Source organism: Heteronotia binoei, chromosome 1 (assembly GCF_032191835.1).
Source record: "Heteronotia binoei isolate CCM8104 ecotype False Entrance Well chromosome 1, APGP_CSIRO_Hbin_v1, whole genome shotgun sequence".
NCBI lineage: Eukaryota > Metazoa > Chordata > Lepidosauria > Squamata > Gekkonidae > Heteronotia > Heteronotia binoei.
In genome coordinates this window covers 133612972-133630146 of record NC_083223.1, presented here as the reverse complement: position 1 = coordinate 133630146, position 17175 = coordinate 133612972, and the positions used below count along the sequence as shown (strand labels likewise).

General features: G+C 48.2%; 1 protein-coding gene across 3 annotated transcripts in view; it reads right to left on the bottom strand.

Annotated features, from left to right (window-relative positions):
• The window catches only part of ESR1 (estrogen receptor 1), a 387454-nt gene that overhangs the window by 149908 nt on the left and 220371 nt on the right, over positions 1 to 17175 (bottom strand). For all 3 annotated transcript variants that reach the window (XM_060240922.1, XM_060240931.1, XM_060240927.1), the window contains one exon: positions 12206 to 12396. In XM_060240922.1, coding sequence (XP_060096905.1) covers positions 12206 to 12396 — 191 coding nt within the window. The remainder of the gene's footprint in view (positions 1 to 12205; positions 12397 to 17175) is intronic.

Genomic DNA, 17175 nt, shown 5'->3' with positions numbered 1-17175 from the left:
GAAAACGTACACGGAGGTCGTCCGCCTCCTCACGGGCCATTTCCTGCCGCAGCCGTCGCGGGTGGCCCGACGGTTCCTCTTCCACAAGAGGGACCAGGCCCAGGGAGAATCCGCTGCAGACTACCTGGCCGCCCTGCGCCAGATCGCCGGAAGCTGCAACTTCCCGAATTTGGAAGAGACCTTGGCCGACCGGTTCGCTTGGGGCCTCCGCGACGAGAGGCTCCAGCAAAAGCTCTTCGCAAAGGAAGAGCTCACGCTACAGGGCGCCTTCAGTGAGGCCGTGGCCTTCGAGCGCGCCTCCCGGACGTTCCCCAGGGCCAAGTCGGAAGCCGTCCACCACGAGGAGCTGGACCCCCATCACCAGGACGAAGGAGAAGCGCTCCAGCTGCACCACTCTACAAGACCAGCCTCCCGAGCCCCACAGCGGCCCCGGGCGAACGAAAGATCGAACCAACGCAACAACGAAGGAGCGAACTGCGCCAGTTGCGGCGACCCCCACGACCGGCGGGACTGCAAGTACAGGACCTGGGACTGCAGGAGCTGCGGGAAGACCGGTCACATAGCGCGGGCTTGCCGAGCCAAGTCCCACCGCCCGCGGCCAACCACGCACCACGAGGCCGCCGAGTCCCACTCCACGGCCTCCACCACGCTACAGGTACTGAACCTGCCCCTGGCCACCCCCAACAAGATTAAGGTGTCGGTCCGCATAGAGGGGGCCCCCTGCCTCATGGAGGTGGACTCGGGCTCCTCCATCTCCATAATTGCGAAGGAGACCCTGAGGCAGTTACACCCCGGCTACAAAGGACAGCTGCGGCCGGCCGACTTTGTACTGCGGGACTTTCAGAAAAACCCGGTCCAGATCGCGGGGTGGGCGAGGGTGCACGTGGAGCGAGGGTCCTTCAGAGGCCCGCTAGATATCCTGGTAGTCAAGCGACCACTGGCGACCTTGTTGGGCCTCACGTGGTTCGGCCCCTTAGGAATCAGAGTTGAGGTGTCACAAACGGCCATAGCCGGTGGGTTCGGGGAGGTGTGCCGAGAATTCCCAGAGGTTTTTGACGGGTCGTTGGGTAGCTACAAGGGCCCGGCCATCTCCCTGCCGCTCGACCCTACGGTCAGACCAACCCGGCTTAAGGCAAGGAGAGTCCCCTTCGCCCTAAAACCAAAAATCGAGGCTGAGCTGGACCGCCTAGTAGCACAAGGGGTCCTAGAGCCGGTCGATTACGCCATGTGGGAAACCCCCATAGTGACTCCGGTCAAACCGAATGGGGACGTGAGGATTTGTGCCGACTACAAGTGCACAATCAACAAGGCGCTCCAGGATAATCCCTACCCAGTGCCGGTTGTCAGCCAGGTCCTGGCCGCCCTTGCGGGGTCCAAAATTTTCGGGAAGCTGGACTTGGCACAAGCCTACCAGCAGCTTCCGGTGGACACCAAAACGGCCGAGGCACAGACGATTGTGACCCATAGGGGGGCGTTCAAGGTGAACCGGCTACAGTTTGGGGTCAGCGTAGCTCCGGGGATCTTCCAGAGCATAATGGACGCTCTCCTCAAAGGGATCCCAGGAGTCCAGCCCTTTTTCGACGACGTTTTAATCACCGCCCCGAACCCTGAGGAGTTCAGCAACCGTCTCAGGGAGGTGCTCCGTCGTTTCCAAACCGCTGGACTTAAGGTGAAGAGGGAGAAGTGTTTGCTGGGGGTACCGCGGGTGGAGTTCCTAGGATTCGCCGTGGACGCAGAGGGAATCCACCCGACCGAGGAGAAAACCAGGGCCATCGTACAAGCCCCGGCCCCCACGTGTAAAGCGGAGCTACAGAGCTTCCTGGGGGTGCTCAACTTTTATCACCCGTTCATACCCCACAAAGCGGCCATCGCGGAACCCCTACACCGGTTACTGGACAAAAAAGCTCCTTGGGTGTGGGGGAAGAAGCAAGCCGCTGCGTTCCAGGCAGTGAAGGACGTCCTGGTCTCTAACGCGGTGCTTCACCACTTCGACGAGCGCCTTCCGGTCATTCTGGCATGCGATGCATCGCCGTACGGGGTGGGCGCTGTTCTGGGGCACCAACTATCGGACGGCCGGGAGGTACCGGTCGCCTACTATTCCCGCACCTTAACGTCAGCGGAGCGTAATTACGCTCAAATAGACAAGGAAGCCCTGGCGATCGTAGCAGGGGTTCACAAATTTAACGATTATTTGTACGGTCGCAAGTTCATGATATCGACCGACCACAAGCCTCTCTTGGGTCTGCTAGCCCCAGACCGTCAAACCCCCCAAATCTTGTCCCAGAGGGTGTTGAGATGGAACCAATTCCTAAATTCATACACCTACACACTGGTACACAGGGCGGGCAAGGCGATGGGCCACGCCGATGCACTCAGTCGTTTACCGCTGCCAGACACGGGGCCCGACCCAGCACCAGCCCACCAGGTGATGTCCATAGAGGCACTCCCTGACCAGCCCATACACGCTGCCGAAGTGGCAAAGGCCACAGGGAAAGACAAAACCCTAGCAAGGGTGCTCGACTGGGTGGTGAGGGGGTGGCCAGAGAGGGACCTGGGGGGAGAGTTCAAACCATACAAAATGAGGCGGGAGGAACTCGCAGCCCACAAGGGGTGCCTGCTATGGGGGAGCCGGGTGGTGGTTCCCCCTCCCCTTCAGAAAAGGGTCCTTGCATCACTACATGAAACGCACCCGGGCATTGTGAGGATGAAGGCCCTAGCCAGGAGCTATGTGTGGTGGCCGGGGATGGACGGAGAAATAGAGGACTGGGTCCGGAGATGCAGTGCGTGCCAGGAATCGCGGCCGGACCCACCCAGCGCCCCGGCCACAAGGTGGGAAACCACAAGGAAACCCTGGTCCAGGCTCCACATAGACTTCGCGGGGCCGTTCCAGGGGCAGATATTCCTTATAATCGTGGACGCCTACACAAAATGGTTAGAGGTCCTCCCTGTAGCATCCACCTCCTCAGCAGCCGCCATCCGAGCCCTGCGCCGGGTCCTGTGCACCCACGGCATCCCAGACACCCTGGTCTCGGACAACGGGGCCGCCTTCACCTCGGGAGAGTTCCAGGCCTTCCTACAGAGGTACCTCATAAGGCACATCAGGTCGGCCCCCTTTCACCCCGCCACCAACGGCCAAGCCGAGCGGATGGTCCGCACCACCAAAGAGGCCCTGGGCAGGATCGTGCAGGGCGACTGGGATCACAGGCTGGCCGCATTCCTATTCGACAACAGGGTCATCCCAAACCCTGTCACAGGGATCAGTCCAGCAGAGCTCCTCATGGGGCGCAAGCTCACCACAAGGCTAGACAGACTACACCCCGACCGAGCCTCTGACACACGAGGGTCCCCAGAGGTCCGCGAGGCAGCCAGGGGGTTCTTTGCCGGGGATCCAGTGTTCGCCCGCAACTACGCCTCGGGACCCGAGTGGGTGGCTGGGCGGGTGCTACGGGTCGTGGGCTCCCGTCACTATGAAGTATCCACTGAGGGGGGCCAGATCCTACGCCGGCACATCGACCAGATGCGCCGCAGGACCCTACCCGAAGCACCCACAGAAACAAGGGGGGCAGCCCAACCCGAGGAGCCTACCACAACCCTGCCGCCATCCATGACGCTGCCCCCTCCCGCAGGGCCAAACCAAGCCCCCGAACTCGGCCAGCAACCCTCGGATGCTCAGGCTCCCAAGGAGACGCCGGGGCCCGAAGCCACCACGACTCCGCAGGCCACCCCCCGACGTTCGACTCGAGAGCGCCGGCCTCCCGCCTACCTCCAGGACTATGTTACTAACTAAGGGGGGAGGAGTGTAGTGTATGGCGTTCGTAGAACGCCATCATTCAAGACAGCGCGACCATTTCGTTATAACATACCATCGATAAAGCGTTAGTCCGCCAAAGCCGCGGAGGCAAAGGTGACAACCAGATGCCTCCGCGAAGAGCGCTGGTCATCCGCCAATCACAGTGAGTGGCGGGAAATACGGCTGGCCAGCATTGGACTGGCCAGCAGGGTGAATAGTTCCGGAGCTGTATATATGCGGGACCCGGCCCGCGTGTTCTCTCTCTTACCTCGTGTTTGTACCATGCAATAAACTATGTTGCCCGACTCGCGTCTCCCAGACTGGTACATAACAAAAGGACAGTCCAGAAATCAAGTAGAACCACTGGAAAGAGTCAAGGAGAGCTGCTGATCACACTGAGGCTCTTGGAGCCTCTTTAGAAACAAATCACATGTGGTTGAATTGAACCTCTTGGTCTTTGTAAACAAAGCACACAAGGTGATTTGCAACCTTGAAGGCTAGAGGGGAGAGGAAGTAGCTGATCAGAGCCAGTAAAAGCCAGTTACATGGAGTTGCTGATTGCACTGCCCTTCTCCTTCTGCCCCTCAAAGACCTAGTGCAGGCATTGAAGCTGAAACCAAAACTATTTAAGGATTTTTGCCACCCTAAGCAGCACTGCAGAATTCCAAATGGTGAACTGTTTCATCCCATGTGCTGTGCACACAACAACTACTTAAGAGCCAGGCAAGCTCCAGCAATACTGTGAGCAGGGTCTCAGACCCAGCCAATGGCAGCATGGACCTCTTCTTGCACAGCAACACCAGCTGGGAGACAGACAACTACCAGGAGCAAATAAGTGCCATGGGCTTGCCTTGCATACGGCCGGTGGTGATGCAACAACCATGTATCTTGCCTTCTCTTGTACTGCCTCTGGTGGGGAAAAATTGAGCTCCAAAATCAATACTCCTAAGCTGTGGAGTCTTATGAGCAAAAAATTCTACTTTGTGAGCTACTGGCGTTAAAGTTGTGAGCTACTGCATAAATTAATTTGTTCTAGGGCCATTTTTCCTGAGCCAGGATCGAAATGTGTGAGCTGGAGGCTAAAAAAACTTGTGAGCTAATTCACACTAACTCAGCTTAGAGGCAACACTACTCCAAATGTATTAGGGCCCTTGCCTGACTGTAATACAAGGGTGGCTAAACTTGCTTAATGTAGGAGCCCCATGGAATAAACATCAGATGTTTGAGAGCCGCAAGACATGAAATCAGATGTTGGAAGGAAGGAAGGAAGGAAGGAAGGAAGGAAGGAAGGAAGGAAGGAAGGAAGGAAGGAAGGAAGGAAGGAAGGAAGGAAGGAAGGAAGGAAGGAAGGAAGGAGGAGTTGATGGGGAGGGCAGAGGGGAAGGTGGAAAGAAAGCAACTTTAAGTGCATTCTTCAAGCTGCCAGCTGGTTGGAGAAGTGATATAAAAAGACAAATGTGTTGTGCAAGCTGACCAACAGGGAAGTGGGGGCTTTGAGAGCCACACAATATGTGTGAAAGAGCCACATGTGGCTCCTGAACTGCAGTTTGGCCAACCCTGCTGTAGTGTTTCAAGGATGAGAAGCCAGTCCCTGATCCAAACTCTGCCCTCTTCTCTGAGGATGGATAGGTCAAGGTTTGTATTGAATTCAGTGCCAGTTTTAGTACCAAGACTGTAAGTTATTTTAAGATAGGTTAATTGATTGTATTTTATTGTTCTTTTTCTTTTATTTTAGTTTTCTCATACTGACACATCTGCTTCAATAAAATTCAACACAAAATTATAGCATACTGGGATTGCCTGTAACAATAGAATTATACAGAATATACATGTATGCATGTATTTATGTAGCATTTATATCTATGCCAGCAATGTATGGCCATTTACAATGGTCTTTATACATAGGAATAAACAGACACAAATCAGCCATTAAAAATGGAAAACAATCAGAAGCCAGGAGCCTTTCAATCTCCCTTATGCATGAAGAGGGAAAAGGACATACTTCTTCCATGCTAAACTATCTGAACTTGCAAGCACCTACAGAAGTTGATGGCAGTAAATTTAGCACAGAAAAGAGAAAATACTTCTTAACTCAAAGAATAATTAACTTGAAGAAATCACTGCCACAGAAGGTGGTGAGGTTGATAGTTTGTCTGGTTTTAAAAAGGGAATTAGACAAATTCATGTCTACATGGAAACTTCCACAGTCAGAAGCAGTAACCCTCTAAATACTAGTGCTAGGAGTCAACAGTTGAGAGAAGCTTTGGCTTTCGTACCCTGCTTGTAAGCTTTCCAACAGCATCTGGTGGCCACTCCTTGAAACCAGATGCTGATCTGATCCAGCTTGGCTGCTCTTATGTTCTTACAAGTGGGGGCCACATGAAGATTTGCAGGGAGGAATCTTATTCACTCTCTCTCTCTTCTTTTCTACCTCACCTAGCAACACCTGTAGCCTCTCCTTTTCCTTTGCTCCCTCCCGCACATCTACCTATGTTTTTCTTCCTCCCCTCTCTTCCTCACCCATCTCTATCCATCCCCTTTCCCCCACCACATTTTCCTTTTATCCTTTTCTTGCTCCTCCCTTCTCCAGTTCTAGCTCCCCCTTTTTTAATCTGTCTCTCCCTGACATACCAAAGTTTGGACGCCTCAGCAATGCATACCAACCCCACAAATGGCCAACCAGAGACCTCAATGGCATTCTTCTCTTAATGAAGACATTGCTTTTATTATTTTGCAGGGTAACCCCCCCCACCCCCAAATCATATTTTTTTCTGCAAATACTCCCAATCAGAACATGATTTTTTTAAATTCACACTACAAAAAGTAGATATAACAAGCAGAGGGCCCATGAAACTCAAGAGAGGGGAATCCCATTCTTCCTGTTGCTTGCTGAGCACCCTGCTCACTGACCAGCATGCCTACCTGCAGTAGCTCTCAGGGTGGTGGCTCCCATTTCTCCTCCTACCTTACCTGCCCTTCTGCACCATTGCCTCCACCTAACTAAGAAGGTAATGCAGCAAACTCCTCTTGATGCCATAATTGCAACATCAATATATGATGATCAATATATCCTAGGATTTTAAGTGCTCTGTTTCATCTGTGCAATTTTAAATTATGTAAATAAAGCTTCAAGAAAAGTTTCAGTGCTATACAAAGATAGAGTGAAAGGGAATCAAGAAAACAAAAGGGTTTTAAAATGCACATGAATCTTCAGAATTACAACCTATTCTGTTGTGTCTTCTGGAAAGAAAAGGTTAGAGATAGTCCCACTGGGGCAGAAGATTTCCTGCCTTCCGTAGTTGTTGCCCATTGACACCTCAGTGGCCGGGAGTAGAAAAAAAAATTTGCAAAATCACCATCAGTGACAACATCACTTCTGGGAAAATTATAGAAAGGGTGTGAGTCCTCTCCAGGAAATGTCAGACGTTCTATGGTAAAACCATAGAATTGTTGGTGATTTTTAGAGGGGGGTGATGACATTTCCAGGGAAAACCCAGAGGTGACATCAGAGAGCACTATGTCATGCCACCACCAACAGCAGCCCTAATGTCCTGTCCCTTGGTCTCCCACTGGTTGCTGGGCATAGCCTGTCAACTCTGATTACAGATAGAACATTAAATAGATTGATGGGGCACAGCAACACAGCTCCGCTTTGGCAAACAATTCTGGTCAATAAAGGACCCAGGTCCTTTAAGCCTGCCAATATTTCTCATACAAAAGGTCTCAGCTGAGAGCTGACAGGTATATATTTAACTAAACTAAAAGGTACAAACCTAACACAATGGCAACTGTTACTTTTTATTAGGTGAGAGAGGTTTTTCTATGCTCAATTTAAAAATTCTACACAGAAACAAGCCAAAGGCTTTTTTTTCCTTTTGTGCCCATAAGTTGAGACAGTCAAATAAAACAGATGTCATTGAAATTTCATACTTGTTTCATTTCCCTTTAAAAAGAAGAAAAAAGCATTTGGAGTTTTAAGGTGCTTTCAGTAGGGACTTGATTTTGAACTCACATAAGAACATAAGAGAAGCCATGCTGGATCAGGCCAATGGCCAATCAAGTCCAATACTCTGTGACACACAGTGGCCAAAAAAAAATAAATTATAAACACACACACACACATATATATACACACTGTGGCTAATAGCTACTGATGGACCTCTGCTCCATATTTTTATCTAACCCCCTCTTGAAGCTGTCTATGCTTATACCCGCCACCACCTCCTGTGGCAGTGAATTCCACATGTTAATCACCCTTTGGGTGAAGAAGTACTTCCTTTTATCTGTTTTAACCTGACTGCTCAGCTATTTCATCGAATGCCCACGAGTTCTTGTATTATGAGAAAGGGAGAAAAGTACTTCTTTCTCTACTTTCTCCATCCCATGCATTATCTTGTAAACCTCTATCATGTCACCCCGAAGTCGACATTTCTCCAAGTTAAAGAGCCCCAAGTGTTTTAACCTTTCTTCATAGGGAAAGTGTTCCAAACCTTTAATCATTCTAGTTGCCCTTTTCTGGACTTTTTCCAATGCTATAATATCCTTTTTGAGGTGCAGCGACCAGAATTGTACACAGTATTCCAAATGAGACCGCACCATTGATTTATACAGGGGCATTATGATACTGGCTGATTTGTTTTCAATTCCCTTCCTAATAATTCCCAGCATGGCGTTGGCCTTTTTTATTGCAATCGCACACTGTCTTGACATTTTCAGTGAGTTATCTACCACGACCCCAACATCTCTCTCTTGGTCAGTCTCTGCCAGTTCACACCCCATCAACTTGTATTTGTAACTGGGATTCTTGGCCCCAATGTGCATTACTTTGCACTTGGCCACATTGAACCTCATCTGTCACGTTGACACCCACTCACCCAGCCTCAACAGATCCCTTTGGAGCAGAGGTCCATCAGTGGCTATTAGCCACAGTGTGTGTGTGTGTGTGTGTATATAAAAAAAAAATTTGGCCACTGTATGACACAGAGTGTTGGACTGGATGGGCCATTGGCCTGATCTAGCATGGCTTCTCTTATGTTCTTTGGAGTGCCTCACAATCCTCTCTGGTTCTCACCACCCTGAACAATTTAGTGTCATTTGCAAACTTGGCCCCTTCACTGCTCACTCCCAACTCCAAATCATTTATGAACAAGTTAAAGAGCATGGGACCCAGTACCGAGCCCTGCGGCACCCCACTGCTTACCGTCCTCCACTGCAAAGACTGCCCATTTATACTCACTCTCTGCTTCCTTTTAATTAGCCAGTTTTTGATCCACAAGAGGACCTGTCCTTTTACTCCATGACTCTCGAGCTTTCTAAGGAGCCTTTGATGAGGAACTTTATCAAAAGCTTTCCAGAAGTCAAGGTAAACAACATCTATTGGGTCTCCTTCGTCCACATGTTTGTTCACCCCCTCAAAGAAATGCAACAGGTTAGTGAGGCAAGATCTTCCCTTACAGAACCCATGCTGAGTCTTCCTCAATAACCCATGTTAATCAATGTGCCTACTCATTCTGTCCTTGATAATGGTTTCTACCAACTTTCCCGGTATTGAAGTCAGACTGACTGGCCTGTAATTTCCCGGATCTCCTCTGGGATCCTTTTTTAAAGATGGGGGTGACATTTGCTACCTTCCAGTCCTCAGGAACGGAAGCAGATTTCAATGAAAGGTTACATATTTTTGTCAGGAGATCCACAAGTTCAACTTTGAGTTCTTTCAGAACTCTTGGATGTATGCCATTCGGACCTGGTGACTTATTAGTTTTTAATTCGTCTATCAGTTGTAGGACCTCCTCTCTTGTCACCTCAATCTGACTCAGGTCTTTCAACACCCCTTCCAAAATAAGTGGTTTTGGAGCGGGCAAACACTTCTCATCTTCCACAGTGAAGACGGAGGAAAAAAATGCATTAAGCTTCTCAGCCATTTCCCTATCGTCCTTCAGTAATCCTTTGACCCCTTGGTCATCCAAGGGCCCCACTGCCTCCCTGGCTGGTTTCCTGCTTCTAATATATTTGAAGAAATTTTTATTGTTGGTCTTTATGTTTTTTGCAATATGCTCCTCATAGTCCCTTTTTGCCTGCCTAATCACAGTCTTGCATTTGATTTGCCACAGCCTGTGTTCCCTTTTATTAATCTCACCTGGACTAGCTTTCCACCTCTTAAAGGAGTCCTTCTTACCTTTTACAGCTTACATTACTTTGTTTGTTAACCATGCAGGCCTTTTCTTATACCTGTATGTGCCTTTCCTAACTTGTGGTACATATTTTATCTGAGCTTCTAGGATTGTAGTTTTAAATAGCCTCCAAGCTTCCCCAAGGGTTTTGACTGTATTTACCTTTCCTTTCTGTTTCTTCTTCACATGCCTCCTCATCTCAGAGAATTTACCCCTTTTAAAGTTAAACGTGGTTGTACCAGTCTTTTGGGGCAGCTCTCTATTTATACAAATGGTGAAATCAATAACGTTATGGTCACTGCTCCCAATGGAGATGGAGATGGAAAGAAAAAGGCACAGTGAGATGCCTTTAAAAAAAAAATTGTTTCTGTTTAGAAGGAGTAATACAGTGTTGATTTCCGGGACAAAAATTATATTTCCCACAAACCAAAATTTTTACTTAGTGGGCATTCCTCTATCTGAGAAAAAATTCCATGGGATCATCTGCTACAGTGAAATGAAGAGTCACGAAACCTCAAGAGTTCACTTCTGAGGGCTAAGATTTTATTTTATCAGATGAAATTAACTCTAGGCTAACAAAAGCTTATGCCACAAAAATTGCTTCTTTTTAAATTGCTTCTTTTTTTGCTCAGTTATCTGGAGAAAACTATAGTGTATCATCTTGATCACAAATAAATAAATAAAAGAACACATTCTGACCAGTTTTTTTAAACTGATCTGAACAGTGTTTAGTGGCATTTGTGTGAGAGAATATTCATTATGGAAAGGAGCTGTTTAAAAAGCATACTTTAAAACTGAATCAGCCAGTAGCTACATTACATTGGAATCATCAGTTTGAGAGGATCGTTATACAGAGAGCACTTCCCTGGGAAAAGCACAAAAAGGGGGCAAGATAAGAGAATGCAAGGGGGGATGTTTTTTTTATTTTGAAAGAGTGTGCAGCATTATAGGAAGGAATAAGATGCAGGAAGACAAGACACAGTAAAGAGTAGACCTTGGGTCTGAGGTCCGCAACCTTTATCTTCTATAAAAGTCATGCAAGAGTTGTAGGTTTGCCTTAGTACCAGGACACCTGGTTCCTGTTTTGGATTGCTATTGTGGAATGCATGGAGAAAGGGCCTCAGCCTTTTTCCTATGCCATTTTCTTGACCTGAAACAGTTGGGCAGGGTGATGTGCTAAACAGCACATCATCAGTTCTGTAACAGGTTGGGAAAACACTAAGGCTGAAGCCTCTCCTCCACACATACCACAGTCACTATCCAAATCAGATATCATATATGGGAACTGAGGAGAAACTGTAAATCATGTGTGACTGTTATATGAGACACAGGGTAGAGAACCCCAGACTAGGGCTGCCAAGGTCCCACTGGGACAGGGGTTCCCCCAGTTTGGGGGCCGCCAACCCGCCAGCACAGAGCAGGCTGCCAGAGGGATCCCTGCCCCCAAAGAGCTTTGTTGTTGTGCAACGTGCCCAGTGCGATGACATCACCTGGACCATAGAGTTTTTACCTGAACCCTAAAGTGTCCCCAGTGCAATGTGCCCAGTGTGATGGCATCACTTCTGGGTGACATCATCGTGCTGGGCAGGCTTTACACTCAAGAGAAAAATCCCCCGCCAAAGCCACTTGGCAACCCTACCCCAGACTGAACTTGCATATTCTGGAATGCATGAATGTCAGTGTCTGAGTAAGAAGGAGATTGTTTCAATCTTTTGGTGCCTAACTAGGTGAGATGCTGGAAATGTTCCTCTCACCCTGAGCACTCACTGTATTACTCCTCACACTGAGCCAGGCCACTGGTCTATCAAGTTTAGCACTGTCTACTTTGGCAATGTTTCTCCATGGTCTCAGGCTGAGATCTGACTCATCATTACCACCTGATTCTTGTAATTGGAGATGGTGGGAATTAAACTTGGGACATCCTTTATGCAAAACAGATGTTCTGTCACTAAGCCACAGCCCTCCCCCTAAACACTCAGCCTTTAAAACAAATTATATGCACAACATATTTGTCATATAAGAAAATATGTTTGCAAACACAGAAGACAATTTTTTAAAAAATGTACAAGTTTTTATATTGTTCTTGAAGAGCAGTTTAGCTACCACAAAGGCATTTGCAATGTAGTTAAGGATTATCAGATATACAATAATAAATCTTTACAAACTTACATCTAGTCTTTTTAGAAAGATACATCCCCTTAATTTCTGGACTGTGAATTAGACTGGCTAACTTTCACATTATTACCTTGGATACTTCTTTTGAAGAAGGCTTTGCAGCCCTCGCAGGACCAAACGCCGTAATGGTAGCCTGAAGCGTAATCATTACACACAGCACAGAAGCGGGTCTCCTTGGCGGACTCCATGGACAAGCTTCCCTTGTCACTGGTGCAAGCCATCTGCTGTCTGCCACCGTGACGTCTGTTATCTGAGCCTGGCCTGTAAAATGAACATTGAGTGAACTCACTAACATTGAAAAGACTTGCTCTTCCTTGAAATACAAAACATCATAACTGACAATATCTAATCCAGTTGCTGACATTTTGAGAACATTCAGATAGGGCCCCATTGTGCTTTTTCCAACAGGACACAGAGAGGTCTGTTGGCATTAATATTATTTTTGCATCCTCTTCCTTATAACATATAACACAGAATATCAGTGATATTATATGATCACACAGTCTGTCTCCACACTTCACAGCTTTGGCTGCTGGGGGTGGGAGCGGGGAATGCACAGCATGATGTCATGTGACATGTTGTTTACCTTAGACATTACAAGGAATAGACGGTAAGGAGACATGGAGTTCCATGTCTCTTATAACATCTAAGTTTAGCCTACAATCCCAGTGAAGTCATATGTCTTCTAAGTTGTTTCTCCACAAGTATGGAGTTAAGCACAAAGCTAAACTAAAAACAGAATGCACATTCAGATAGCCTATATAACCTTTCAAAAATTCTGCAGCTCCTATTTTTGACTCCCAAATTATACCGTCATGCCATACAGCCAAGTTTGGTTTTTTTAAACCGATATATGTTTCCTGGTAACACTAGGATTTATCAGTATAATACTCTAATATTTTACTAAATTAGTATTTTAATCATACTAATCAATGGAGCGCCCTGTAGAGTCTTGGAATAGATATTATTCAGATCTATTCCAAATAGGGATGCCAGCCTCCAGGGATTCCTGAAAATTATAGTTCATCTCCAGAATCCAGAGATGAGCTTCCCTGAAGAAAACAGATGCTTTGAAGAATGGACTCCCAAATCTCCAGGAGGTTCCCAACCTAGAGCTGGTAACCCTAGCTCCTCATCCCCCACCAGCAGCCAGAGAAACCCTGGCAAACCTAATTCCAAACATATTCATTCCAGTGTGATCCAGAAAGTCAGCGATGGCAATACTTTGACCCATTAATATCTAGCTGCTTAAAGAAAAAAGTGATTTATTGAACAATTAGCACTAATAATAATTGGATTTCTGTGACCTTGATCCAAATAAATTCCTTCTGTAGGTGTATTTCAGAAATCAAAGTGTTATTCATTACTTTTTCCATTTCTTCTTTTTTATCTTTTTAGGAGGAAGACACTGAAGAGGAGCTCAATATATGGTACAAATGGATAATACAATCCTCAAGTTCAAAATACCCAGACACTGCCTTGAGAACTCCCACTCTCAGCTTTCTTCACCAAATGTTAAACTGAATTCCTCAGTATCTTCTGATCTTGGAGACCCATTTTTTTTTAAAAAAGTTTCCCATATCATTCACATGTTAACAGCCTGCCTGACAATAATCCTTTATGCCTCCTTCAGCTAGATAGCATTCCTTGGAGTACAGTGCCTAAAATAGGCCTCTGCTACTTTAGATCTACAGTGCAAACCGGTAGGGATAAAGAAGAATGTCATAATGACTGTAAGAAAAGTTATAAGCAGAAAACTGGAAAGATACAGGTATTTGTTTACTATTAAGCTACTGCTACTGTGTTTCTAGATGAAACTGAAAAGATGCAAGTGGAGGCAATGCAAGGAATTAAGAAAGAGAAAGGAATAGAATTGTCCATAGAGTCAGGGCTGGCACGTGGGAATAGGCAAAGTTGGCCACCACCTCGGGTGTCACTTGGCCTAGGGGCGCCATGAGGTGCTCCCGCTCCCTGCGCCCGCCCCTGTTTGCTTCCATGCCATTTGCCTCCCTGCCCTCTGCCGTTTCTCACCCCACCCTCCACTGTTTGCCTCCACGCCCACCCTGGACAACCGCCATTTGCCTCCCTGCACGCTATTTTCCTCCCCACCTGTCACCATTAGCCTCCCGGCCTGTCGCCATTTCCCACCCTGGCTGCTGCCATTGGCCACCCCCGCCATTTGTCTCCCCGGCCACCGCCATTTCCTGCCCCAACCACCGCTGTTTGCCTTTGCCACCATTTGCCTCCCTGGCCACCGTCCTCCCCTCCCTGCGGCCACCCGCCTGCCCGCCACCGTTTACTTCCCCTAGCTCGCCACCATCTCCTCCCACCCTCTGCGCTGGCTGCCAGCTCGGCAAAGTCCGGGGGGCGCATGTGGCAGTGAATAATGATGACACTGCCAAACACCTCCCCCAGACTTTGCCAAACCAGCAGCCGGCACGGGGGTGGGTGGGGATGATGGAAGCAGCAGGCAGGGGATGGCAGGCAGGCGATCAACAGGCAGGCAGGCGATCAACAGGCAGGTGGGCGGCTGCAGGGAGGGAAGGGATGTCATTAGGGGTGTGCATGCAACATGCACAAAAAAAACCAAAGGGGGGGTGGAGGTCGGGGGGCTGCCTTGGGACGCACGCACCCTTAGCCCGGGGCCTGCATAGAGTATGCAAATTAATGAATTTCATTTCATTGTCCTAATTCAAATTGTGTCTGAGATGCTCAGAAATCCCAACATAGGGTGTGGCTGTGAGGACTCTGTATTGTGGGAATTGGACCTAAGCCCAATGCAGCTGTATCTTGAACACACACAGAGAGAGAGAAAGACAGAAAGAGAGACGGTGAGTGGGAAATAAAGCAAATAGACAGGGAAAAAGAAAGACTAATAGACAGACAGAAAGAAAGAATGAATGAAAGGGAAGGAGGGAGGGAGGGAAAGAGGGTGAGAGAGTTAGAAACAAACAGAAAAAAGAAAGAGAAAGGAAATAGGAAGGAATAAAACAGGAGGGAAGGAGTGAAAGAAAGGAAGCAAAAAGGAAGAAAGAGAAAAGAACTGAAAGAAAAACGGAAAGGGGATGGGAGCAACACACCTTTAAAATGTTGACTTTCTGCACCATGCAGCTTGACCTGCTGAGCTCTGCCCGGCGTCAGGGAACCCTTGGGCTGCCATGCAAAAGTGGCAGGCCCCACTGAGCTCCACCCAGTCTCAGGGAGCCCTGGGGCCGCCGCGCGAAAGGAGCAGGCCCTGCTGGGCTCCGCCCAGCGTCAGGGAGCCATGGGGCTGCCGCCTGGAAGCAGTAAGCCCAGCTGAGCTCTGCCCAGCATCAGGGAGGCTTGGGGCTGCTGCACAGAAGCGGCAGGCCCTGCTGAGCTCTGCCCGGCCTCGGGGAACCCTGGGGCCGCCGCACGGACGCGGTAGGCCCCTCTGAGCTCTGTCCAGCAGCGAGACCTCGATGGGAGGCCCCCGCAATCCGGCACAGAGGCTTCTGTGGTCCGGTGCCAGGTCGCAACCCTGCAGATGGGAAACACCGCCCTGGATAATCCTTTTTAAAGTATAGAACACACAGAGAATGAAAAATGCCACCTACACATGCTAACTTCCCTCTTCCAACTTCAGCACAGCTTAGGATACTCAGCAAAGTCTGTAGCCAATCACAGCCCTTCTAAGCACTATATAAACCCCAGGAAGGACACTTAACAGCTCAGATGACAAGGTGTTTGGCACAGAGCAATATCTCTCTGGTCTCCTGCCATGCACACTTAGAACAGAGAGACAACATTGGTTGACTGGAAACCCAGACACAGCACATTGAACAAAATGGGTGCAGTTTGTACAAACAGGCAACAAAGAGAACAGCCACTGTTATAGCATACAAGTGGGCAGGGCTTTTATTGTTGCAGGAACTACTTTGCATATTAGGCCACACACCCCTGACGTAGCCAATCCTCCAAGAGCTTACAGGGCTCTTCATACAGTACCTATTGTAAACTCCAGGAGAATTGGCTACATCAGGGGTGTGTGGCCTGATATGCAAAGGAGTTCCTGCTACAAAAACAACCCGGCAAGTGGGAACTTGTAAGGACCCCTCCCCACTACTTTGAACACTATTTCCTGAAAACCTCCATAACCTCTCCCCTTTTCCTCCTTTCTTCTCCCCCCCTTACCACCCAACAGCCAACCTAAAATTATCAGCCCTTTTGTCTTCCCCATCCCAGAAGCCTCTATTTATGAAAATGATGGTCCAGTTATATGGTGGTGACCACGGTACCAGGCCCACCCACTTGCATGGTAGGAACCCTCAAACACTTGTCAAACACTTTCCTCTATTGCCTTCCCCACACTATTTCCTCTTTCCATCATCCTGCCAATCCCTATATCCTCTTTCCTTTCCAAGCCTTATTCTCTCCCATCTCAGCCATTCACCAACCTACCTTTTATCTGAGTCCCATTTTCAGCTATATTGTTTATTTACTTCATTTATACCTCATTTTCTCCATAGTGGGAACCAAAACAGCTTACATTCATCATTATCATCATCATCATCATATACCTTTATTGGCATATCAAACAGCTTACATTATTCTCCTCTCCTTTGTTCTCCTCACAACAACCCTGTGAGGTAGGTTAGGCTGAAAGTCTATTACTGCCCCCAAAGCACTCTGTGAGCTTCCACAGCATGATGGGGATTTGAAGCTTAGTGTCCCAGACTCTGCTCTGAAGCTCTAACTGCTATACAACAGTGACTTTCATTGGGTGGCTGTTGAGACAACCAGGTCTAAATGAGCCGTGCAAGTCAGATGCTATTGAAATTGCTGTCAGGCTTGGTCCCAATGAGTCTTCCTTCAAAGGCCAGTTGCCGGAGAAGGTTAGGCCCTTGTGGGACCTTGCCCAGTTCCGCAAGGCCTGCAAGACAACACTATTCCGGCTAGCCTTCAATTGATTCCGAAGTACCGATACAGTAGTAGGGAATGATACCTAATAACTATAGAACGCCATCGGAAATGAAATGACATAAAATGATATTAGCACCTGACTGTTTTAATGTTTTA